At 41.1% G+C, this 27,002-nt stretch overlaps 3 protein-coding genes across 5 annotated transcripts; 2 read left to right on the top strand and 1 right to left on the bottom strand.

Annotated features, from left to right (window-relative positions):
* The first annotated feature begins 535 nt into the window (after positions 1 to 535).
* On the top strand, positions 536 to 2,929 carry LOC117532913 (putative nuclease HARBI1). Of its 2 annotated transcripts, none has more exons than XM_034196513.1 (3): positions 536 to 767; positions 1,273 to 1,376; positions 1,488 to 2,929. In XM_034196513.1, the coding sequence occupies exons 1-3, from the start codon at positions 725 to 727 to the stop codon at positions 2,370 to 2,372; spliced, it is 1,032 nt and encodes a 343-aa protein (XP_034052404.1). In that variant the 5' UTR covers positions 536 to 724; the 3' UTR covers positions 2,373 to 2,929. The 2 variants fall into 2 exon arrangements, with proteins under 2 accessions (XP_034052404.1, XP_034052403.1); XM_034196512.1 differs by having other exon boundaries at positions 1,273 to 1,372; positions 1,488 to 2,920.
* LOC117532912 lies at positions 2,884 to 4,844 on the bottom strand. The gene is made up of 6 exons (XM_034196511.1): positions 4,291 to 4,844; positions 4,165 to 4,221; positions 3,859 to 4,057; positions 3,737 to 3,813; positions 3,425 to 3,663; positions 2,884 to 3,351 (listed from the first exon to the last, which is right to left on the bottom strand). Exons 1-6 carry the CDS (start codon positions 4,376 to 4,378, stop codon positions 2,884 to 2,886), a joined length of 1,128 nt encoding a protein of 375 aa, XP_034052402.1. The 5' UTR covers positions 4,379 to 4,844.
* Positions 4,845 to 7,698: 2,854 nt separating this feature from the next.
* LOC117532940 lies at positions 7,699 to 20,533 on the top strand. Of its 2 annotated transcripts, none has more exons than XM_034196554.1 (9): positions 7,699 to 7,790; positions 13,381 to 14,007; positions 15,091 to 15,203; positions 16,121 to 16,224; positions 16,388 to 16,562; positions 16,653 to 16,761; positions 17,815 to 17,900; positions 18,049 to 18,119; positions 18,759 to 20,533. In XM_034196554.1, exons 2-9 carry the CDS (start codon positions 13,540 to 13,542, stop codon positions 20,147 to 20,149), a joined length of 2,517 nt encoding a protein of 838 aa, XP_034052445.1. In that variant the 5' UTR covers positions 7,699 to 7,790; positions 13,381 to 13,539; the 3' UTR covers positions 20,150 to 20,533. The 2 variants fall into 2 exon arrangements, with proteins under 2 accessions (XP_034052445.1, XP_034052447.1); XM_034196556.1 differs by having other exon boundaries at positions 18,762 to 20,533.
* The last annotated feature ends 6,469 nt before the right edge of the window (positions 20,534 to 27,002 follow it).

Below are 27,002 nucleotides of genomic sequence, written 5' to 3' on the forward strand. Positions count from 1 at the left end.
ATGCCACCATTTCAGCTGACTTTTTCTCAGAAATACTGTCACATAATATCCATATATTTCAGTGCTAGGTTGATGCTTAGCTAAGCTAACTATGAAACACTTTAACTGACAGGACTCAGGATCAACTGTGTACTGTAAGGTAGCTTCTAGCTTCATGTCGAACAGTAAGTCAACAGAGAGCTTTCTTTGAAATCACCAAGTAACGCTAAAAAACACAACATTTAGATTGTCTGACAAAGTGTTTATTTAATATATCTGGCTAGCTATAGTTACTTGCTAACGGTTTAGCTTTCCCGCGCGATTCAAAGTAACGTCAACGTAGCTATAATTTATGCTTTGCTTACATGTTGACATAACTTGTAAGTTTACTGACATTTACATACCTTGTTCACCTGGCTCAGGTAGTGGCTCTGGGGTTTTTGTGTGAGCCACCACTTGAAAATTGCTGTCTTTTTTATTAAAACAATTTCTAATGTCCATCTTTAGAAACTCCGCGTCCGCGGATGAAAGTTTAAAGTTTAAACGGTAGGCTTGTTTGAGACACATTGCGGCTCGCCTCGAAAGTAGACGAGAGTAGCCGATCGCAGCCGGGGGAGGTGTCAAAAAGCTCGTCTTAAGTCGGACAGCTCGGAGTCGGAGTCGGCTTGACTGGCTGGGTTTGCAATGGCGGAAATTGCGTTGGCGTTTTTCGTTGCAGATGAAGTGGATGCAATAGAAATCCCACATGTATTGTATGGAGAATGGCATGATGAACACCGTCTGCGGAGGTAATTACGTATCTTTTTATTTTTTAATTTGATAGGGACAGAGCATGTTAATGAACATCAGTATAAAATACAAGAAGTATAAATGTGTTTGAGCAAACGTGCTAATTTACATCCGTAGTAGGCTACCTAGGCAGGTAACAAAAACAGATACACAATACAATACACAAGTAAAAAGACAAAATATATTGTTGCATCAGTCTAAATTAAAAAGTATGATCGATTATCCGGACTGATTACTTTACTCTACAGATCACAAATTGTGCAAAATTATGACACTATTAGTCTTTTTTAGTCCAATGGGATAAGATAAAAGCTACTTTACTAAAGATATAGAAAGCAAGCAAGATAGTAGTACAAAGATACAATAAATAAACAAGAATACAACTGAAATCAAGTGAAGATAATATAGGCCTACAGCAGCAGCAGCAGTTATATATATATAAAGAATGTTGAATAGGTCTAATGATTTATGGTCATCATTTGCTCCTGTGTCTGCCTTCCTTAGATCCGTTCCAAAGGTCCAACAATTTGTGGAAGAAGTGGTCCCACAGTACAGTCCTTCAGACTTCAAAAGTCATTTCCGATTGTCCAGGGGACATGTGGAAGTATGTGTGTGTATATATATATATATATATATATATATATATATATAAATAACATCAAATATGTATTATCTGGACTGGTGATATTAAAAGCCATTTATTCCTTTCTACCAAACAGGATGTGATGACGACTATTGGCCCGTTCTACTGGAACAGACAGCACAGTAAAGTGCCGCTTCAAAACAGTGTTCTTGCCTGTCTGTGGACTCTATCAAACCAGGAGTCCTATAGGGGGGTTGCTGATCGTTTCAATATCACCAAATCCACTGTCTGCCTGTATCTCCATGAATTCTGTAGTCTTGTCACCACATATTTGTCTCACCACATTTCCTGGCCCACAGGGCAAGCCCTACATAATTCTGAGTTAGGATTTCGTGCAGCAGGATTTCCCAACACTGTCTGTGCGGTAGATGGATGCCACATTCCTATTGTGAAACCACACTGTGAGAACCCAGTAGCATACATCAACAGAAAACAGTTGTATTCTGTTGTGCTTACTGGGTTCTGTGACAGTGAGCGGCGATTCTGTCACGTTAATGTGGGCCACCCTGGTAGCTGGCATGATGCACGGGCATTCCGGTTGTCTGCTGTTGGAAGGCTGCTTGATGAAGATCCCCAGTCCCTGGTGCCTGAGGGAATGCACATCATTGGGGACTCTGCCTACCCACTATTGCCTCAGCTTATGAGGCCATACAGGGACAATGGCCATTTAACTGCTCGGCAGCGTCGTTTCAATCAAAAATTAAATGTTGCACGCATGGTCATTGAGCATACCTTTGGCCTACTGAAAACGAAGTTCAGGAGGCTCAAATGTTTGTACATGAAAAACATTGCAAACATTAGCACAGCAGTCACTGCCTGTTGCATACTTCACAACATGTGCTTGGAGGAAGGGGAAGCAATTGAAGTTGATGAGCAGGTTGAAGCAGCAGATAACAGGGCACCGCATCCCCAGAACCAAGATGCAGTGTTGCACAGAAATCAGATTTGTGACCTTTTTTAAAGAGCTCACACACACACACACACCCCCCCCCCCCCACAAATAACCACTGTCATATTCTTTGTGGAAGACATTTGTTTTTTATTTCCTTTCCTTTTATGCCCACAGTATTGAGTATGTAAGTCGCTTTGGATTAAAGCACCTAACAAGTAACATGTAATGTCATCCAAAATGATTGGGCAAGTAAAAAATAAATGCATATATATGAAAACTAGATATGGTCATTTTCTGCACATGTCAATAGCAGTTGACTATCTTCTTTGAAAATGAAATAACTATATATACATATGTACACATGTACTTGGCAAATAAATAATAATTGCATATAAACATTGTGAACACTTAGTGTATACAAATACAAATATTACAAGGCAATTGCCAGGGATGAAATAATAACTCAACTGCATAACGAGGAAAATAAATAACTAATCTAAACAATATTACTTCCATAAACAAACTGAGGTGGTGTTCTTTATAAACAAATTAATTCAGGGAATACCCAGTGTGGGGGAAATTATGGCATATTGGGCTTGTCCTGCAAAAGCTCAATGATGCGCTCTTGTTGGCTCCCAATGGACTTGGAAACAACTTCTCCCATCGCAGTCAACATTTTAGCTTCAAACCTCCTCCTATTTCTCTCCTTCAGCCTTCTCCGGCGCTCCTGTTCTGGCCGCACCAGTGTCTCCAGTGCACTGGTCCTCCTCTCCGAGTGGGCCTCATACAGGTCGTAGAAGGAGGGATGGGAGACTCGAGACCGGATTGATCTCGGCTGAGTGGTGGGCAGGGTCATGGAGGGACCAGGCTGGCCCTCAGAGGCACACGGCAGTGTGGTGGGCAGGGTCATGGAGGGACCAGGCTGGGCCTCAGAGGCACACGGCAGTGTGGTGGATGGTTGTGAGGCAGTGGGTAATAGAGGGGTGGAAACAAGAGTGCCTGGAGGTGCGCTCCCAACACCGCACCTCCCAAACAGGTTGTCCATTATCTGTGGAATTGCAGAATTGTTAAAATGGAAATGTTGCTTTTACCAACTAGATGTGCAAGAACAAACTTCTTACCCCATAATATTCCCACGTTATGTTCCCCTCTCCTGTTGAGGTACAACGGTCCTTGGCCCTTTTGTAGGTGGTCAAAAGGTTGTTGAGTTTTTTCCGGATTTTGTCTGAGGAGAAACTGTATCCCTCCTTGCTGAACTGCCGTTGTAGAATTTTGTAAAAACCGGGTTTGGAGTGATAGTACACCTGTTGGTGTGTTTTTGTCAGGTCCAAAAGCAGCAGTATGGTGTTGTGTGTGAAATCTGTTAAGACACAAGTGTTAGTAACTCAAACAAATAGCATTTGCTGTTTAGATCCTCATTTTAGTTACTGTACCTTGTGTTGCCTCAAGGTGTTCTGACCGGCTGGAGGGGGATGCCAGGTGAGGAGTGCCAGCTTGGGATCTAGCAGGCCTTACAGGAGCAGGCCTTACAGGAGCAGGCCTTACAGGAGCAGGCCTTACAGGAGCAGGCCTTACAGGAGCAGGCCTTTCATCAGGAGCAGGCCTTTCGTCAGGAGCAGGTCTTTCATCAGGAGCAGGCCTTTCGTCAGGAGCAGGTCTTTCATCAGGAGCAGGCCTTTCGTCAGGAGCAGGTCTTTCATCAGGAGCAGGCCTTTCAGGAGCAGGCCTAGCATCTGAAGACAGATCTAAAGGGACTGTGATTGAGAGAAAATTAAATATTTGTTTACAATAAACATGAATATGTCATTTGTTTGATTTGCATTAAAAGACAATACCATTTTTGATTTAAATGATAGATTACCTTGTGCATTTGTTGCAGCCCTTGCTTGCTGCATAAGTGCAGCTGCTAAACTGTTATCTGAAAAATAATTTACATCATTTAAAATCATATCCAGATTGTTGGAATGCAATTTAGTTGTTTACTCACCATTTTGTAGTCTTTGGGAAATGTCTTGTGAGACTCTTACAGTGATGTCTCCCTGTTCGTCACACAGTGTAAGCACCACAAATGCCATTTTACCCACTGTAGACAAAGGTGATCTCCATTGCTTTATATAGGTTTGTTAATTCAGTCATGATGATGAACCACACCAGTGACTGGGTTCCATAATTAGAAATGCTCCTCCCTCTTAATGTTTGCAAAACTGATAGGTGGACAGGCTACAAATGATCAGTCCCTTCAGATCCGCACACATGAAGCTTAATGAGCATGAATTGAACAGACCTGCTGCTGTGTTAATTCTTTAGCTGCCACTTTAAGCTTTATGATGTGTACAACATGGATGTAATTTGATTTAATCTTGCCATTTTAAATGATGTATTCAATAAATAAGGTTAAACCAAATCATTACATTACAATAGATTTTATTTTAATGATTTGGTTTAACTTAAAGAGAAACTTTATTGTTATTGCACATATTACAGGTACTGAGACAACGAAATGCAGTTTAGCTTCTAACCAGGTGCAACAAGCAGTGAAGTGGAAAGTAATGTTCACAATCTACAGAATAAAATATAGAATGAATTGAATGATGAATAAACAGTGAGGGGTATGAACACTAGATATACACAGCAGCCTGTGAGCAGTATGAACAGTGTGTATGAATATGCTAAGATATATAAAGTATGAAAACGGTAAGCAGTATAGTATAAAATATATAGATATTAATTTCATGATGATAAACATTGTGGAACAATGATGAAAAATGGGAATGGATGTGGCGACGTAAAACTGACACAAAACAACAACAAACTTTTGCCCAGCCAATTGGAGAGTTTCATCAGCAGCACGTGGTAAAAACCACCAATGAGCGCTCAGCTCGAGATACCAGCGAGCCGTTTCCCATCAAGCATTTCGCTTCCGCAGCCCGTGGAGAGCAACTGCGCCAACTCGCCTCGCCTCGCTCTCAAGGCTGCGGGCGTCTTTGTCCTGCGAAATATCAAAGTCTCATGTGGGCGGGCCTCCAGAGCAAGTCGGACAAAATGACTAACCATCATGCAACGCACTAGCAAGACGTTGATCGCAACTGCGCAGGTCTGCGCAGGTCTTGCTTGTCTCAAACAAGCCTACTGTCACAGAGGAGAGGTACGTACCTGTCAGCCAATAAAACACGTTTATTTCCATGCAACTCTCTGATTGGTCTGGTGGTGTCTTGCCTCTGTTGCATTCACTGAACACGGGAAATTACAATCCTGCCGTCCTCTTGGTAAAGTACGGTTAATGTATTATATTATTGAGGGAGAATTTGTCCGGGGCTAAAGAAAAAACATCCGGGGCGACGCCCATGGTGAAAACCCTAAAAGAGAACTTAGTTCATGAGAACTTTCCCCCCCTTTTTAGTCCCTGCTAGAGAGGTGGTACTTTCCAGGGGAGAAAAAGTTCCAATTTCTGATTGGCTGGGCGAATCGCAAACCACGCCCCGTAAAACTCGGGAAAGTTTTGTGAATCCGCCATTGTATTTGCTGGCATTAGCATTATTAGCATTAGCCCCGCTCACCAACGGAGAGAAACTAACATATGGCAACACAAAAAAAAAAACATGGGAGTGGTGGAGTGATGAGAAGGTGTCGGCGTTCTGGCGATTTACTCTGAAGGCTTCAGTAGAAGTAGGCCTGTCGCGATAATCAATAAATTGACTTATCGTACGATAAATAAAAATGGACTCGATAACTTTTCTGAGCTCGATAAATTGCTGTTTACATGCGTGTTTGTTTACATAAAGATGTGACCAGCAGCTACCTGTGTAGACCCTCCCTCAGGCTTCCTAGACCAAATACAAAAACAATTGGTAGATTTTTTTGGGGAGGGTCTACACTGGGTGCCACAGGGGGTGCTATTTTTATCCAGAAAGGAGGGGGGACAAGGCCTTATCCACCTGGCCAGCCGAACGCCACTTTTAGGATGCAGTTTTTACTGTATCCACACCAAATCAACCGGCCCGGCTGATTTGGTGTGGAGAGATGTGAGCAGCTGCATTCTCAGACGTGTGAGTAACCTGGGGCTGGATGCTGCTCTGTTTTTTAACTGATTTAAACATTTTAAAGTTAAATGGACTACCTCCCTTTTATCAGGGTGTTTTTCAATCTTGGGCCCTTTTTAACCATGAAAGGTGTCCAAAGACTGACTCTCTGTACTGGTTGTTGAAAGAGTCTCTGATTCACAAAGCCAGGTATAGACGTCAGCAGCAGCGAAACACCCGGCCTGACGGTGGCGCTGTGCCGATCCAAGACCCTGTGCCTTCAGCAGCTGGTGGATGCAGTGGGGCCGGAGCTGAGCGATGCACAGGCCTTGGGCTCTCTGCTGGGTCTGCACTCTGTCCGGGTGGCCGAGAGGATCCTACAACTCTGGAGCCAGATCCTCTGCCTTGATGACAAACGACTGTTAAGGAGCTACGGTCAGGGAAGAGCCAAGCCGGACCCAGCAGACCCTTTCCCGGAGATCTACCTGAGCGCAGGGCTCGGAGAGCTGACCGCCCCCCTACTCAAGGTCGCAAGCCAAGGATAAATACACAAAGCTGATAAAAAAACAATTTACATGAACATTGTAAAGACGACCAACACAAATGTGCTGAAGGACAGGGCCTCCACTGTGTGGAGCACCAGACTGGGTGCAGGAGGCGGACCAGGCCCACAGTGGAAGATTGTATACAAACCTCCCATTAAAAAAACGTACTGCCGACCTCCAGTGGAGAATTTTACATGGTGCCATCGCCTGTAATTCTTTTATCTCCATTATTATTCCTGCTGTTTTTAACAAGTGTCCATTTTATGGTTTTAGAGAGACTGTTTTCCATGTTTTACAGAGTGCAAGAGACTCACGGGTTTCTTCTCTCTTTTAACATTGGTTTTTAGTCTTTTTAGTATAGTTTTTATCATGGGAGCTCCATACAAAAAACAAATAAAGAAAAGTGGCAGCTCCTGAATTTCCTCTCTGGCGAAGCAAACATCGCAATATATTTAAGTAGGAGAAACAGAGTTGAAAATAAGAAAGGGAAGAGGCAAAAGCGATCTGGCTGTGCAACATCAGAGACAGACTCTGGCTGGAGCATCGTTTTTATAAACATATTGGTGACTTGGAAAATGTTAAACAACGTTGGTGTTATAAAGATATTGTGTGTTCTGTTGTTGATGAGGATTTGAACTTTGCACAAGTTTTTATGACATAAGTTTTAATGTATTATTTTAAGTTAAACGTTTTTATTGCACAATGAAGCACTTTCTTCTTCTTCTTCTTCTTCTTCTTCTTCTTCTTCTTCTTCTTCTTCTTCTTCTTCTTCTTCTTCTTCTTCTTCTTCTTCTTCTTCTTCTTCTTCTTCTTCTTCTTCTTCTTCTTCTTCGTAACTGCCCGCGAAATATTGGACAAAAGAAACTCGGCTATAGTAGTGTCAACTAAATCCATAGTATTACAACAAAAGTGCTTTAAACGAGGTAAGTTTTACGAATTTATGTTCTCAATCGCCAAGTGTGCGATTGAATATTACATTAGATTAGATTTATTGTCTCCAGGGGGAAATTAATTTGCATAGCTCTGTGAAAACAATATGAAATCAACAACAAATAAGACAGACAACTACAGATAGCACCACATATGATGGTTACTTGTTATTATTTAGGGCTGCCTGTATGGATCAGGTTTTTGCCAAGGCGAGCCCTTTTACTATAATAATAATAATATGTATTATAAACCGTATTGGCACAATGAGCGACATCTAGTGACGGATTGTGGAACATTGATTTGATTTTTCTCATGGCAGTTAGACTCTAGAGACAAACCAGGGGACTTTATTTTTAATCTGTGTCTGTCCATTTGGTGTAGTGTTTGATCCAATATACATTTGGTTTGTATATTAGTCACTTTCTTATGAAATGCCAGGTTTTAGGCCTTGGTTTGAACATTAGCCGCATACCGCACACCGCATACTTTGCAGTACTTAGTGCCGACACTTAGTGCCCCGGCACTTATTACCCCAGGGCACTAAGGGAAGATTACGCAAATGAGCCGCTGACATCACTTCGTCTTCTTCTGCTTTGGGTTTACTGGCAGGCTGCAAACAACTTCACGGTGTATACTGCCACCCGAAGTCCCCGGCCGGAAGTCCCCGGAGTTGGGGACTGGCTTCAGTAGAAGCTGCTGGGACTCCCAGCGAGTAAATCGCCAGAACGCCGACACCTCCTCATCACTCCACCGCTCCCATGTTTTTTTTTTGTGTTGCCATAAGTTATTCTCTCTCCGTTGGTGCGCGGGGCTAATGCTAATGCTAATAATGCTAATGCCACAAATACAATGGCGGCTTCACAAAACTTTTCAGAGTTTTACGGGGCGTGGTTTGCAATTCGCCCAGCCACTGGGGCACTTTTTCCCCCCAGGATAGTACCACCTCTCTAGCAGGCACTACAAATGGGGGTAAAAGTTCCCGGCACTAAGTACTCCTTTTGGTGTGAACATAAGGGGTACTAACGGAACTAAAGGGGAAAGGTACGGGGAAAAGCACTCCGGGGTGAACGCGCCGAAGCCTGAAAATAAAAAATCAACCAGATTAATATTTCTTTAAACCTGACATGACTAGAATAGATAGTAAGTAAGTACATCTGTACAGGAAGACAAGTTAAGGGATAGAGGAGAAACGATTATGGTATAATTACAGAGCCTGTCAATTTATAAATTGAGGAAATCAATGTTAGTCTATTAACCAAAGTGCAGCCATCTAATAATGTACTATCTGTTATTAAAGATCAGAGGAGTCAATCCGGAATAAAAATAAAGAAGCAAAGAGATTGTAGAACAGTGAGAAGGAAAAAAGCTTGGTATGTCAATTCATTACATTGCGAGTATTTTTCGTTGTTGTGAAAAAAAATGTGCCCCCTCTGATTTTTTAACAGCCCCCTCAGTCATTTCATCCTGGAGCCGGGCCTGATTTAGCTGAGTATCTCGGTAGCTAAGCTCCCCCCCTCTTTTGTTTTTAAAGCTGAGGACCCAGAATCAGCACTTTACTAACAGGGCTGAAATAGAGGGGTATGAGGCAAGGCTTTAGAATGGGTGATCTGTTTGGTATTTTCATCAAAACACTCTGGACATGTTTTTTTTATAATGTTGTATATATCTGAGACCCATAATATATGCCTACAAATAGTGTAATAGGAGATCTTTAATCGCTTTCATAAGGAATACCTCTCACAGCTGCTGGAGTAAAAGTCTGGAGGGAATGCACGTCATTTGAGACTGCATTCATCCTCAGTCTAATGGTTTACCCTTTACCTCACTGCCAGGCATATAGTGCTTAAATCAGTTGGGGTTCTGGACACATTTTACTGGGGGGGGCCGTGATGGGGCCAATCATTTCATGAGAGGGGGCCATTTAATGCAGGAAGAAGGAGATTTTAACATGTTTAGTAAAATACCATTATTGTTTTTTGATTTAGTAACAGAGTTTGTGTCAATTACTTTGTTTTTCAGAATCAGAATCGGTTTAATTATCAAGTTTACACTTACAATTGTTTTTTTTTGTTACTTTAACCCAAGATGCAGAACACTTAGTTTGGGGTAATAAATACGTTATGTATGAAGCCAAACTTTGTTTTTTATTTCCTAATATTTGTTGCGATTTGTTTTAGTCACAACATTTGTTTCAGTAACTTACTTATTACATTACATTACTGAAACAAACAAATCCCTGTTAACTTTGGCCTAGGTTACAGCACAGTAAGTTATTATTTTACATGAATTGCATTATCATAGATGTATTCTTTTGGAGGGGGGCCACAGGGAGTCCAAGCTCCTTGTCAAAAAAACTAAAATATTTTACTGTTAGTGTTCCTAATCAATGCGCAAACTGTAGTGCATTTGGTATTGAAGAACAACATATCCTGTGACTAGTCGACATAAGGATTCTTTAAGAAAAATGTCAACAGAGGAAAGACTGGTTTTAGGCTCTAACAATCACATTATTACTGACACATGAAGAGAAGGGAACTCGATAAAATAGGTTCTGCATAATGTTTTCAATTTTTTACTAGATGGGATGGAATTGTGTTGGAGCAACACGTTCTCACTCCCAACCCGTCACACTTTGACGGACGGTCACGGCCCCTCCCCGTCACGGAATTACGGACAGGGTACCCCTTGAGAGTCAGTTTTCAACGGGCAGGGCGTCCCATAGACCTTCATATATCTCCCATAGCGTTGATAATAGACGCCATGAGAACGCTCCCCGACGGTCGGTTGTTATTGTCAATATTAATATAATAATTATTTATTTTTTAATAGTCACACACTCGATTTCGCCGATTTTCTTGTTGCCGCAGCTGGTCGACACCTCTTTTAGCAGAAACAAAGGCTACATGCATGTATTAAATCGATGTTAATCCATGTGTGTGGTTGTGGAATTAATGGACGTGCCGTTGTCCGTTACAAACTCTTCAACTACAACCCTAATTATATTTTAAAACATTTTAGAAGGCCTCACGAAATACTTTAATGTAAATTAAAATATAAATGTGAAGGGATGTGTGTGATGTGCTTACTCAAATGAAGAAGCATTTCAGTGCAGAAGAGACTTCAGAAGTAATCTTCCTCTGAAAGTGGAGAGGACACTGAGGGTCCGGCCCACCATCCACCACCACGGGGGGCTTTCTTCTCACAATCTGTGAGGACACCCTGGTTTTCCCCAGCTCCTGGGAGAACGACCTCCGTTCTTCTCTGTCCCCTCACTGTGGGCCGGACCCTCAGTGTCCTCTCCACTTTCAGAGGAAGGGTCAGAGGAACTCAAAGAAATGCTGGACTCCAGAGAGCATTCAGTGTCAGACCCCCCCTCGAACCTTGTGTCTTCTTCAGATGAATCCTGCAGCTCGCTGGCAGAAGAAGGCTGCAAGATTACTTCTGAAGTCTCTTCTGCACTGAAATGCTTCTTCATTATAGTTCCTTCTCTTTGCTCCAGGTCTTTCTCCTTCTCTGCTCACTAATGAAATAAACCCTTGGTCAAACTGCATGTTTATCTTTGGCAGCCAGGTGCATAAACACACTAACAATTGTTTTTTGTTTTTGAGTAATCAAGCGCCTCTTCAAAGACACATCAAATACATCCCTCAGAAGATGGCCTTGTTTTACCCATGAAATGATCTGTGCACGCTTACAGATTTTTATTTTTTTTACACACACACACCACACACACACACACACACACACACACACACACACACACACACACACACACACACACACACACACACACTGTTAGAGATTTGGAGGGATAACTGGTCCGCTTTTCAAATCTCCGCGCGTTCCTATGAAGCTGGTTATAATACAGGAAGGAATCCATATCTACAAAGTAACCGTTAACAATAATCTACTTTAATGGCAATATGACAATGCAATACAATCATTACAATACAACATGATATATTACAGTTATATTGCAATGCTTAAGGAGTAATGCCGGCTTACTCCTGCTCTAGTCCGCATACTACAGAGCTACTTTCACCCGAGGGCAGCATGTGAAGAAGAGGCCGAACGCCAGGGATCCACTGGATATATACCAGAGTAAGAAGGAGGGGTTTGGTGTTAGGTCAGCTGGTCATCTTTTCAGGTCATCTCATTGGGAGACGCAACGCTGGCCAGCAGGAAACCAAACAGGCTCACTTTACAACAAAAGGTCTCAAGGCCTGCATACCTACACCTCCCCCACAGAGCAATAAAACCCTGTTTACTCCAACCAGCCCAGAATGTTTATAGCCATTTGTAGTCCTTACATTTATGAAAGGATAAAACAGAGAAATCAATATAAAACACAAACACAGGTATTGTTTGAACAGTATTCACTTAACTGCTACTGTTGATAACCACCAAGAGAAACCCAAGAGACCTCTCTAATATCACAACCACTGTAGCTCGTTCTAAGTTGAATGCAATCAGGACATGCTCTCACCTTCCCCCATCTTCCTTTGTCCTCAAAACACCATGTCAACAGGCCCAATGCAGCTCACAGTTTACCCAAATTTATTCCCATTTTAAAGCTTATCCATAGTTTGCTAACATGAATAAAGTACAAAGATATACTCTACAACACCACACACACACACCACACACACACACCACACACACACACACACACACACACACACACCACCACACACACACACACACACACCACACACACACACACACACACACACATCACACACACACACACACACACACACACACACACACACACACACACACACACCACACACACACATCACACACACACACACACACACCACACACACACCACCACACACACACACACACACACACACACACACACACACCACACCACACCACACACACACACACACCACACACACACACACACACCCACACACACACACACACACACACCTCTCGGGGGCCCCCCTAAAAATGTAAGAATGCCATGCATCGGCCTACAGTGGGAAAAATGGTTTTAATCTGTTGGAATAGAGTAGAAATATCAAATATCACTACTTTTCTTCTAAATGAAATGCTGACATTACAAAATACATGGTTTTATACTGCAATGGCATTGAGATAAAAAAATGTGGTCTGAATGGAAGTCAATGAGGCATTTTTGAGAGAAGTGAAATCATTAAAATAATGAAACAGGCATTTAAAGGGTTAACATCCTGACAATTATTGAATGTTTAGTAGTTTTGAGTACGTTAGAAGTTGTTTAAGTGATTCATGAAAAAAAAAAGTAAAAAGAAATATTGATGTATGATGATTTAATAGCAGTTTTTTGGGGCATGTACATTTTTGCCACGAAGGTGTCCAGAGGGTGCAAAATGCATCACGAGAGTATACAAAACATCTAAGAGTAAACGACATTGGATTTAAAAAATGTGACTCAAAAGAAGACTTCGTGCAATAACCCATGCCAAAAGCTGTAACACAGCTGAAATGATAACCAAATAAAATTTAAAAAAGTCAGAAAAAATGTACAAAAATGCCCGAGGAGGGCACAAGGGCAGATCGCAGACCATATAACATTGTTTGTGATTGTAGCCCAGCTGCGTGTGATCCAATCAGCAGCAGGTGCAGCAGCAGGTGTGATAATGAAGGTGAGATAATGAAGGTGAGATAATGAAGGTGAGTTCAGAGTGAGATCAGACTACTTGGCTCTCCCGTCGCAGCACTCCAGCACGAGCTCCACACACCCGCATCATGTCGGTGTTCGCGTGGCTTCTTTGGATTGTGTTTCGTGGTACTCTAGGAGGTCCGGTTCAGCACGCGACATGGTCGGAAGGGGCAGACCTACATTCGGTACAGACACCACAGCATGAAGCCACGAACCCTTCGTTCTACCACCTGCCCATGTTCCAGCATGCACTGAGGCCACTTGTATCCCCGGAGCTGTTTCGTCCGGTCCTTCAGAAGAGCCCACTGCCCACCGGACTGAATGCTCTACTGTTCCCGCAAGCGAGAATACAGCACAGCCTCACGGGGACGGGGTCACGCGCTGTGCACGTCTGGTGCGGGTTCGATGATATCTCTGTGCGCGTCGACCGCCTCCATCTGCGCACGTGGACCGATCCATCGCTGTTTCGACTCGGCTCGTGCCCGGTCAGCAGGGTCAGCCCCCGCTTTCTCTACTTCCACCACAGACTGACCGACTGCGGCGGAGAGCCTCAGGTGGGAACACCTGACAGCATCATTACTTCGTGAAACAATACAGCAATATTATTGAAACATTACCTCCAACATCAGTGACACATTACAGTAACATTATTTAAACATTATAATAACATTAACAACATATTCTCAATGTTAGTGAAACATTATCATAACGTTACCAATATTATAACATTGCTGCAACACCACAACAGTATCATAACATTGCAACATTATTTAACAGAATTAATGAAACATTACAGCAACAATACCATAACATTATAGCAACATCACCTGTTCATGAATGAAACATTACCATAACATTATCATAACATTACAGCAACACGTTTTCAAGAAAGAAGCATTACCTTATCATAACAGTACTGCAACATTACCATGGTACAAGTAATGGTACAATGTACATTTACTCTAGTGCTGTACTTAAATGCAGGTAGACTGTACTGTGCCTTAGTATTTTATTTACAGCCACTTTATACTTCTACTCCACTGCAAATTAAAGGAAAATCTTGTACTTCACTACATTTATCTTACAGCTTTAGTTACTTTACAAATGTACTTCATTGCATACAAATATAACAAATGTCTTACCATTACCAGTTGCACAGTAAATACTGCCTACCCTTATACAGACATCTATTTAATGGTTTAAGTTTACTGAATTAATTAAAGATAATTGTCTCCTAGACTTCTTTACAATTTGACTAATTTATTGCAACCAGTGGAATTGCCCCTTGCTGTAAAATCTCACCGATGCAGACTGCCATAAAAAGAACTGTTTAAGAACAGCAAATCATATTATGCTGAATCATCAGCTTCTAAAATAAAGTAAGTGCTTAATTTTTATAATTCTAAAGTGGTCCTGCTGTTTAAACAATCAATCGTCGTAGAACAGCGTTGGTTTTAACATGGTGAAGCTCAACTACAAAATGTTCATAAGCTTGTTCAATCAACGATTGAGGCTGTTGCATTTTTAAATAACATTAGGCCTTAAGAATCCAGAATGAAATATGGTGTAGATGGATTGAAATGGCTTTAAATGTAGATGGAATGAATTCCTATTGAAAATGTCTTACTGTCTCCCAGGTTGTTGGCGGCCAGCTGGTGTACAGCTATGTGCTGTGCTATACTCCACCTCAGCAAGGCTACGTCATCAGAGTCGTACCACTTAACTTCCCTATCTATTGCAATTACAACAGGTAACTTCAGGACCTTCCACAGCATTTAAAGAAGTATGTTTTATCCTGTCACCACTCTGACCAAGAAAATCATCAAGGCTCATGTGTCTTAGGAGATGAGGAGGTTTCTACACATCTTTTATTGGACTTGCAAACAGAATAACATGTTTGATGCATAAAGCTCCTAATTTAAACATGAAGTGATTGTTGAATGGAGCAGACTTAAACTGACTTGTTGGAAAATAATATCTGGAAAAGAACTGGAAGGACCAGGATCTGATCATCTACTCTTTGGTGTGTGCTTGGTACATGTGCCTGGTACCTATACAAAAGTAATTGCAATTTAAATCATTTAGCCCTACCTACTAACTAAGTTTGTGAAGCAATCTGTGGTAGTGTCACTAGTTTTCTTCTGTATCGGCTTGATGCATATTTGATCTCTCTTTCAGTTTGTGTCTGATGTGTGGAAAGGGCCAGCATCTTCATTTATGCTTAGTGAATGAATGGCTGCTGAGCCACTGCATGAGAAACACCATTGTGTGCAGCGCATATTAGTCTTCTGGGAAAAACAGTTAGATCTCTAGATGATTTCCCCCTTTGTGACAACTGTACGGGTGTCAATTTTGATATCACTCATCAGATTTAATTTGTATCGATGATTAAAGTTATGGATTATGAGGGATGTGGCAGTGTTGGTGACAGGTGGGTGCTGTCTCAGGTTACGTGCTGTCTGTTCTGCTGTGTCCCTCGGGCGCCTCGCCTTCACCACCAATCCCTATTATTATTATTATTATTATTATTATTATGTGCATATTTTATATAGACATTGGTGGAAAGTGTTGGTTTAACCTTCTTGCAGTATCTTGGCATGTAATGTGGCTTTTTATCAGCCTCTGGTGGAATATATCTCATATTAAAATCCTCTTTGTCTGTCTCAGGTTCCATTACGCCTACCAAGTTGGCTTCAGACCTCAAATTCAACACACAACCTTAATGAAGAGCATCAGGAGTAAACTCAGCTACAGCCTTACTGTCTGCAATGGTAAGACACCTACAGAATAAAAAGTGTTTGTTATTATTTGCACAATATGACATGTCCGCTGTAAATATCTGAATTCAACAGTTGACATCAAGTGCTCAAAGTCTACACTGTCATTCTGATATTAATCGGCATATTGGTCTTGTCTGCATGTGTGTTTTAACAGCCCAGGGAGAGCCCGTCCCATCAGGCCATTGGTTCTTTTTAGGGGAGCCGGTTTATTTTGTTGCCCAGGCAGCAGCTCTGTTTGCTGGGGAGAGGCTTTATGTGGACTCCTGCTATGCCACAAGCTCCAGCGACCCACACAGTGAGCACAGAGCGGACATCATTACTAACTATGGGTGAGTCTCTAGTAAGGACACAGGTAGTTTACCGTCATTGTTTGTCACTCTACATGTCCTGATTGATTCGTGCTTTCATTTTTGATGCAGCTGCATGCCAGACAGCAGGAGGGTGGGCAGCAGCTCCCGCTTCCTGCTGGGAGGGGGCAGTGTGCTGAAGTTCTCTGTGGATGCATTTCTCTTCAGAGAACTCTCACAGGTAAGACCAATTTAAGTGTTTTTGCTGAGTTTAGGGTAGTATACATTTTAAGGTTAACATTTATTTATTGAAATATGAAAATAGTTTTTCTACTCTCAAAATAATGGGTACTGTTCATCCAGTGAATAACATGCACTTTTTCTGATTAACTGTAATATGTAAAACATCCCCCCACCTACACACTTAGTTGGCTGACCTTTACAGAATAATATTATTTTTGTAATCAAGTCTACACCCAAAACATTTGGGCCCCTGTAAAATGGTTATTGTAAATGACTATTATACCGTGAATGTAGTGTAAAATATTGTACATAATTTGTCAAAGCATGTGAAATGATGGGTGGAGCTGGTTGATGGAGCCTGCTTTAGAACCCACTTATGCTGATACATTCTTTGTGTGCTGAATGATATAATCAGTTCCTGCTTTAGGAGCTTATTTTACAGCAATGAAGTATCTCCATGTGTAATGCACTGTCGCATGCTTCCTTCAGTCTGTCCACTTTTGTCTTGGGTCAGGGCACTTATCTTCACCTTCCCATATCTACTGTCTAATGAGCACCAAGAATAGTTTTGCTATCACTGACTCTTTTTATATCGCTATTTCCGTGTAGCCCACTTTCTAAGAGTGTGATCATGGGCCTACGTGAGTAGGCACACACTCCAAGACCAAGTCTGTAGGATGTTGATGTGAACTTCCTTTACGTGGCTCCGAGAGATTACTCATACAGTACTGAATGTATCGGACCGATGTATCATCGCTTTAACTTGTATCGGTGTAATCTTTATTTTATAGTCTGAACCTTCTCAAATCATGTGCATAAAGGTCACAATGACTTGAGTTATTTTACAGATGAACAATGATTATGTAATTTTACCATTACATTAGGGCATCCTTTTACCAGAATCTGAAGACTGAAGACTAAGATAGCTATTGAAGAAGTGCTGGAAGGATCCTGCAAGCTGCACAGTACATACCTTAATGACATGTTAACTAAACTAGTGGATCTATAAACCCAGCAGTAACTTTATAATCTGCTGTGTGTCTGATTGTAGGTGCTGTACCTCCACTGTTCAATATCAGTCGGTCTCACCACTTCCTACTCCTCAAAGTCCTGCAGCTACGACCAGGCTGCTGGCAGGTGAGCAACGCTATTAACATAAACCACTTCAAGTGTAACGCAGTTAAATCAGAGTGATCATTACATGTAAATCAGTGTGGCAATATATTTGGTGTGAATTCAGTGGTTGATTGTGTGTTTGCATGTGCACTGATGTTTGTGTGTGCAGGTGGGAGGAGCTGACGGCCGCAGCCTCAGTGTGCTCCTGCTGTGACTCCATGTGTGGCAACATACACCAATGTAAGTTCTGGAAACAAATTTCTCCAAATCACATAACTGAAGATAAGTTAACACATCAGTGATTATGTGCAATGAAATAATAACACATTATTTTGCATTGTAGATACGACTTGGTCATTGATCTATGATAAAGGTTTTATTGTCATATGCACAGTAGCTACAGTGTAGTTAAGGCAATGAAAATCTTCACTTCCAGTCTACATAAATATATATAACACAGAATACATAAAAAACTGTGTAAAAAGAAACCTAATTAAAATAAAAAGTTGCAAGTGACCAATGTGCAAGTAATGCAGGAGAAGTAGACTATATACATGTCAAATAGACTAAGATTAGCTAAGAACAGAATGTACAATTAAATACTATACAATACTGCTTATTGTAACAATACATTTATATTTGAAATGCAAACCGAATGATGCTTAAGGTTATGAAGGCACTTCCCAGAGCTCATGAGTTTAGCAGTCTTATGGCCTGTGGGATGAAGCTGTCCCTGAGTCTGGTGGTTTTAGTCCTGATGCTGCGGCACCGCCTGCTACACGGCAGCAGACAGAGCAGTTTGTTGGTGGTGTGATGGGGGTTGTTGAATGACAGTATTGCTGTTTAATCTCTGGCTTTATGTTCTCCTGCTTCTCTAAGCAGCTAACAAGAACACAGTCAGCAGTCCAGGCTTGCTCATCAGACAAAGAAGTGAAGTGAAACCAAGGGGGAAGGAGATGTCTTTTCAAGCAGAGAAGACAAGAGACTGGGAAGATCCAGAAGAGAAGCTGGAAGAGGAAAAAGATGAGAACCATAAGGAAGTCCAGACTTTTCCACAGGAGACGGAGGAGGAAGAAGCCAGTCCTAAGAAGACTAATGAGACAAAAGCATGGAGAACAAGTGATGTAGTCACTCAGGAGGAGGAGGAGGAGGAGGAGGACGACGTGGGAGAGACGGAGGTGGTGATGGATGAGACGGACAGCCAGCTGAAAGAGTTCTCTACAGAGGACATCATGCCTGACCAGAGTACACCAGAGGAATTCTCAAGTACCGAACATGCTTCTGTGAGTGGTTTGTCCAGTCACAACATCAGCACTGATGCTTCTGGTTCCAGCGCTACAACTACAGCTTCCAGCTTTGCGATTGATTATGATGATACGAGTAATCTTGGTTCTGCAGAAAATGTTTCCACATCTGCACTTCCTACCAGTGAGCTTTGTGCTGATGGTGACCCAAAGAACTGCAGCACCACCATTAATAGTGCAGCAGGTGGGACACAAAGCTTCACCCCTGATACTGTTGTTGGAGTAACCAATAGATCTGGTTCTCTTTGGGAGTCAGATATTAGAGACTTTGAGACAGTTGGGAAACACTCTGACACCGGTGACTTGGGAATGGATGTTCCAGGTTTGTTTAATATCAGCAGGCTGGAGGCAAATCAGAGTGACTCGCTCCTCTGGTCTGACTGGATACAAGGCCAAGCAGAAGATGCTGATCAGAGTGAAGGAGATGATGATGGTGGTGGTGATGATGATGATGATATGCTTCACAGTGTTCAGAGCAGAGAGTCAGACTCGGAGCAGCACGCTCATCCAGCTGGCTTCAGGGACACCACCTTTGTACACGGGTCTCTCGGTAAGCCTGATTTTGATTCTGGAGCTGAAGAAGACGAAGTTCTTCATCTGAGTCCCTTGACTGGAGAAGAGCAGACAAAATGGCAGGAAGAATACTTTTCTGATGCCACTACAAGACCACACGGTGTCAGTTCTTTGAGTTTAGAGGACATGCATGAAGACAGCCTTAGTCACTCTGCTTTGGTGAGCATCTCCTCCGCCCTGCAGGGCTCTGTGAGCAGCCTGCCAGCTGATTCGGACTGGGCTGATCTGGAGCCAGCACCGGGCTTGTACAGCTTGGGGTTTGTGGAGGAGTGGCCAGTAGAGGAGTTGGGACAGAAGCTGATGGATGACTTCTATCAAGATGAGATTAATTATCAGAAAAGTTCTAACACTGGTTTACATAAGAATGGACACAATATTTCACTAGAGTTTTAAACATGTCTGAGTCTGACCTGACAAAAACAGCACATGCGATCCTGTGCTGCTGTATTTATTACGTTGTTTTGTACATGTTTCAATATTTATGAAAGTCTTAAGAACTGCTTTGCAGGGGGGAAAGGTAAAGTCAGAAGTCATAGTGGGTCATGTAGAATCCATCCAGCAACAGGAAATGAGGCAGTTAACTTTACAACCCTTTCTTTCAAATGCTGTAACTTTCCTATGATTGTAGAACCTCAGTAATTTTGAAACCTTTCTGTAAATGTCAAGGACCAACAGCTGTTAGTGCTCACATGAAGAATATGAAACCAGGAGAGACTTTCAGACAAACCTTTCCAAGACTGGAGGAGAACCTGATGTTCAGCTGCCTGTAGCCATGATGTGGACATGTTTGTAATGAATAAACTCCTCTGACTAAGCTCTTACCTACCTTTTGACTCGTTGTCATTCTATATACATGTGAAAAATCTATCGTGTAAAAAATACAAGGGGTTTAGATTGTTTAAAGTCATGTTTTATATTCTTTAGAAATGTCCTAAACAATAGGCGCTTTCACACCAAGTACTTTGCCGTACATAGTGCATTCACACCTAATAGTCCGCTCTCTGGTGCGCACCAGACCACCATTTGTTATATTGTTTCATTTTTCAGAAGGTTCGGTTTGCGTTCACACTGGCAAAACTCAAACGGACTATAAACTTTAAACACAAGTCATGTGCTCGGAAATGCTGTTCAACCATTGGTCAGACATTAAGGGGATAAAAACGCAAATCCCGGCAATTTCTACCGGAGCCTCCGCCATGGAGCATCGGCAGGTTATTCTCATGCTGCTGTTAATCTGGAGATCAACAGACTCTAGCGGTCCGCGCATATGATTATATAATCAGACAACGTCTGTTAAAAAACATTATAACACATAGGCCTACAATGAGACGTTCTGCAGTAACTCAGCCGTCTCTCAAATTTGCTTGGTCAAATGAGCAGTTCTTCATTTTTGAGAGCGCGATTTATAGCGCCTTTACGGTAATCGCTGAGAAGCGGCACTAACGCAAGAGTAACACAATGCGTGTCTTTCTGCTTCATGCGATACAAATTATTTTTACCATAAATTGTTAAAAAAAACAACACTGTTTGACTCAGTCCTAGTTTGACTGCTACCAACAATAAAATGAAGTACTTTTACTGTCTTTTTTCTGGGTAATACTCTCAAATTCCCCTCCTGAGAACAAAATCATGCCACTTCTGCTAAATTTGATGAGATAAAATTATTTTTAGCCATACATTCTTAATAAAAGTGATAGCCTACTGTTGGACTCAGTAGCCTACTTGTTAGACTACTACCAAAAGTACAATCAAGTACTTTTACTGTGTAGGGAGACCAGGGACAGTTGCAACACGGGTCGGTTGGAACCAAGGGCGCCGGAAGCGGGGGCGCCAGGGGGCCATTGGCCCCCCCACTTTTCAGCCACGCCCCACATTTTCGCAGCAGCAGATTTTTCTTTTTTTTTCTTTTCAGTCTTTATTTCGAACAGATTAAAAAATAACAAATAAAAAATAACAAATGTGAAAAACAGAATACCGTATTGTTATAATACAGTATTTATCCACATTCATGGTAATATTTGTATATTCAACAAAAAAACAAAAAAAAGTCTTCATATTAATAATAATAAATCATATGTGTCCGAAAGGGAGTAGGAGGAAGCAAATGCTTATTAATTCCCACCCCTTACTTGATCAATGATTGTCCTTTAAATCATTATGCAAGTTATTCCTACATACATTTACATTCATACATACATATACAATAATTTCTCATCTTCAATCACCTTTCTTCATTCTCATATTTTTACAAAAAAGTGTTTCTGTACATCCTTTTAAACTGAATTATGCTTGTGCTTTGTTTTAACTCCTGCTCCAAACCATTCCATAAAAGCACCCCACAGATTGTTATACTCATACTTCTCAGAGTTGTTCTGACCTTGAGTTGTTTAAAATGTAGATTTCCTCTCAAATTATACCCACCCTCTCTGTCTATGAACAATGTTTTTAATTTCCTAGGAAGTAGATTATGTCTTGCTCTGTACATGATTTGTGCCGTTTTAAATTTAACCAGATCAATGAACTTCAATATGTGTGACTTCAAAAATAATACATTAGTGTGTTCAAGATATCCAACATTATTGATAACTCTTATAGCCCTTTTTTGTAATGTGCATAACGGCTGTAGGTTGGTTTTGTACGTGTTTCCCCAAATCTCCACACAGTAAATCAGATATGGCAATATTAATGTGTTATATAGAGTATACAATGAGTTATAGTCCAGAATGCATCTGGCTTTTCCCAATATTGCGATAGTTTTAGCCAGTTTTGCTTTTACATGAGTGATATGAGGTTTCCAGCTGATTTTGTGGTCTAAAACCACACCAAGGAACTTCATTTCATATACTCTTTCTATGTGTATGTTATCTAGTATTAATTGTATCTGTGGATTTGTTTTATGTTTTCAACAAATTCAACAAATTGTTGTCTGTTGCTTCAATAATCTCTCACCCAGTTTAATCCCACCCCTCTGATGCCATACCGTTCCAGTTTTATCAGTAAAATATTGTGATCTATGGTGTCAAATTCTTTTTGTAAGTCTATAAATATTCCCACTGCTTGTTTTTTATTGTCCATGCAGTTTGCTATTTCCTCACTTAATTCCATTAGTGCCATAGATGTTGATCTATCTTTCCTGAATCCATATTGACTGTCGTCCAAAAGCTGATGTGTTTCCATGAAACTGTGCCGCGGAAAACTGTACAAATCCCGTTTCAATAATTCCCCTCTACTCTAAAGTCGCATCTAAAACATGATCTGATCTAGCTGTGTATATTTTGTTATTTTTGATTGTTATATTCAATCTCACTAGCTACAGGCATGTTTGAAGCTTGTGAAGGGAAGATGACAGCTCTCGCCACTCTGCTGTTCCTCAGCGCCGCCCCCCTCCCTCCCGCTGAAATTATGAATGTAAGGTGTATAGTAATCATAGATAACACGGCAGGGTCCGTTTGTTTTTATCTGATTTCAAATAAGCAAGGTCTTGGCTTTCAGAATATTAAACTTGTTTCGGCAAATTCAGATGATAAATACAACTTTGAAGCTTCGGCATAATTACAAGCGGAGAACGGAGTAGCTTAACGTCACAGCAGCCATAACAACAGCCGGTGTTTCTCGTGAGTGCAGTAATCCAAACGAAAATATCTTTCCTCCGTAGTATTTTGATCATTTGCTCCGCTAATAATCAATCATGATGATTGATGATGAGAAATTATGGATTCCAGAGAAGAGAAAACTTTAAAGGCCTTTTTCTCAAAATGATGACTCTGTAACAGTCATTATATAATGTGACATATTTTGCTTAATATTTGGAGTACAAAAACAATCCTGATATCATTAGAAAGCTAGGAATCAAAATATGTCTTCGGATCAATGCGACTGACTTCGATGGAGCAGCAGGTCACTTTGCATTAGGTAAAATAAAGCAGGCAGACATAACAGGAAGAATATGTACATTTTAACCCAATCAAATCAATCATTGTCACACCATTCAAATGTATCCATGTAAATTACAACCAATAAAAAAGCTTAGATTTGTTTATTTGTTACGTTGTTTACTTTATTTGTTACGTTGTTCTGTGTGTCAACCGTTAACCTAGAAATAATATATACACTTGCAAACATGTCAGAAGAACCAGCGCAGAAGAAAACTAAATACAGTCAATCTAAACTTAAATGTAACAACTGGAAGGTCACATCCCTGACATCCACATCTCCGGAGCCTGGACCTTCATCAATCATAGAAACAGCGAAGCCAGATGAACCCCAGCAGCAGCTCTGCGGCCGCAGAAACTGTCAAAACCACCGCCGCCCCCACCGCCGCCGTCGTTGAACCGAAACAGGCTGGTTCCGACTGCATGGAGGTTTGTTGTTGGGACATTGAGGCGGGTAAAGCTGTACAGCTAACTATCGGAAAAAAGGAGACCGCTAGTAGATTATTTGAGCAAAGAGAAGGTACTTCAACGCAGAATGGTACAATGCAGAGAGTGGTTAATTATTTGCAAAACCACTAAACGATAGTGATAAATTGCGATGTTAACAACCTCATGATAACCTCATATTTTTTTTAACTTAGGATCATACCTGTGTTTAGTCTAGAAAAAGGTAAATGTGTGCATTTTATTATAAAGTTGTGTATATTTACAGACTATTGCAAAAACTAAGAAGCTTATAAACATCAGGTTTAAAACGAAAAGAGCAATTAACAATATAACCCAATTAAAGATGTTTGGAGTTTTATTTGAGTTATTAATTTACATTTTTTGTCTGAGATGCTGATTTGAAACCGTTGTTAGGCCTACATACAGTTACGCATTTCCTGTTTCTGCCGGAGAGAGGGGAGTTTGTCCCAAAGCTTGCTGCTGTATTTACTCCCTCCATCTGATAGGAGGGAGCCTCATGTGTCACTCCACGGAGTTCACTCCGTCACGGAGGGTGTGTGTGTAGGTGTAGGGCGTGGTTTGGGATTGGGCCATACACACGCACTTTTTTTGGCCTCCCCACTTCTAAAATGAATCCGGCGTGCCTGGTGGGTATAGCCTCATGCTCTCAGCCTAGTCTTGCCCTTTTTTGTCTTGACAAACTGGTCTGCATCAAAATGTGCCTGCGGAGTGACTTGAGGTTACTTCACACACAGAACAACTCAGTTTTGTCTGCCCACATACATATTCCATAGTGGTTGAATACACAGTATTAGGAAACACTTTATACTTACTGGACATGTTACACTCATTACATACTGTATATACAATATGACCAAGAATGTGAGACAACTTTATAGAAATTCATATCACATCTGTTACTGATGCCATTTGTCATACTTTGTTAAACTCACAAATAATAAAGTTCCATAACTTCAGTTGGGAACAAAGACCACACCTTATCTCCCCAAGGCAATTTCCCATCCAATAGGTGTGCTATATAGGTGTGTATAACCCTTTCTCCTGTCTGTTTATCCCTCTTTCAGCACAAGAACCAGAGGGGGATTCAATGGAGCCTGAATACCTGCACTGAGACCCTCACCCTGCACCCTGAGTCTCAACTCTCAGTGTTTTTCAAGCCTTTCCCTGTTTTTTTGTATTAAACAAAACATTAAGCTTTCCCAATGGTGTGGTTTCGTTTTGTGAAAAAGTGCAAATGCAGTATTTGTATATAATTACATCACATATTTTGTTGCTGTTGGTTGTGAAATTGCTCCTGCTGACTTGAGCCAGCCATTTTTTCCTCCGCTCTGTGTCAGTGGGGAAGCCGTACATTTGTACTCCTTTCTCTGAGCGATTTGAGCATCCCCAGGCAGCACAGCAAACCATGGTGGCGACTAGGAGGCAGCACAGCAAACCAGGACAACACGGAGGAAAAGGCACAGACAAACTGCATGATATGCTATTAAATGTTTATTGAATTCCATGTATTTGCAATGGATGTTCCTAAAACAACACATTTAACATCATCATCATCATCATGCTGCTGCTGCTAGTCCTTTGATAGTCACCTGTCGGTCTCCTGTCCTTTCTGAAAGCCATAAAGATGACATTAGTCATTTAGATAACTTGTGTCCTCAATTACCATGGGATTACTGAAACTACCATGAATTTAAGAAAATGGTAGAAATGAATCTAATCTGAATTTTAAAGCATTACTTTAGATCCCCTCCCTCTAAATATATCAATAAACATTATAACATGATGCTCCTGACTACCATACAAGTTTAAGAAGATAATATTGGTTTTAAAGAATTCAAAGCTATAAATAAACAGCAACAGGCTCTTTAACCAAGGCACTGTTAGCCTAACAGTTGTTCACACTAATCCTAATATTATCACTTAATATTAGCAAATTCTATTTTATTTTTTAAAACATATTGATGTAAATACATACACATATCGATTTGTTGTATAAATATTGAAAATCAAAACCTTTATTCACTAATAATTACCAAAAATCGTAGTTCTATCTCCTGTTATCAATGCATTCACTTTGCCCGCCATGAACTTCCGGGGAACGATCCTCTTCTACATGAACCACGTGACGATAACCGTTTTTGGACTTCCGTTGTCGTAACTCTTCTATTATATGGCTCTGGGCCATGGATGTATAATAAGAACTGGATACAGCTTGGGAGGCGGGGCCTCATTCATTCCTATGAGAGCTGCTCATTAGCGCATGATGATAAAATGGCCCACTGTCACTACCCGATCTGCAGCTCTGCCCGATCTGCAGTGCGCATGTGCGAGATGGTCCGCCATATTGGACAACTCCGGACGGCAACCCAAGATGGACACTTGACACAGTGGATTTTAGCAAAGCTCAAAAATAAAACGAGAGAGAGATGAGTTATTGTTATTACGACGTGACTTCACTATTACTTAACAACTCTTTTTATTGGGTTCTTTTATTTGGGGTTAAGTACATTGTCAGAATAAGTGATAAATGAATGTAACTTCTGTTAGACAGCCATATGCCATACATTTTTGCACACATTCACAGTAAATATGTATTCAGTATGATAGCTGTATATATGTATAGGCTGCCTCACAATCCAATCAAATCGCATCAATTTAGTGTGGCAGTGACGCATCCTAAAATCCGGAAGTAAGCTGCGCCCGGTTTCCCTCATGTTTCCCTCGACAAAAAAGCAATGGAATTTCTCCATAGGATTTAGGAAAATAGCTCGAAATAAGGTCAGTGGAAAACGAACCTGTTAGATAAATGCAAGTTTTGTTCAGTCGGATAATATCCACATGTCTAC

This window comes from Gymnodraco acuticeps, unplaced genomic scaffold (assembly GCF_902827175.1).
Source record: "Gymnodraco acuticeps unplaced genomic scaffold, fGymAcu1.1, whole genome shotgun sequence".
Classification (NCBI taxonomy): Eukaryota; Metazoa; Chordata; class Actinopteri; order Perciformes; family Bathydraconidae; genus Gymnodraco; species Gymnodraco acuticeps.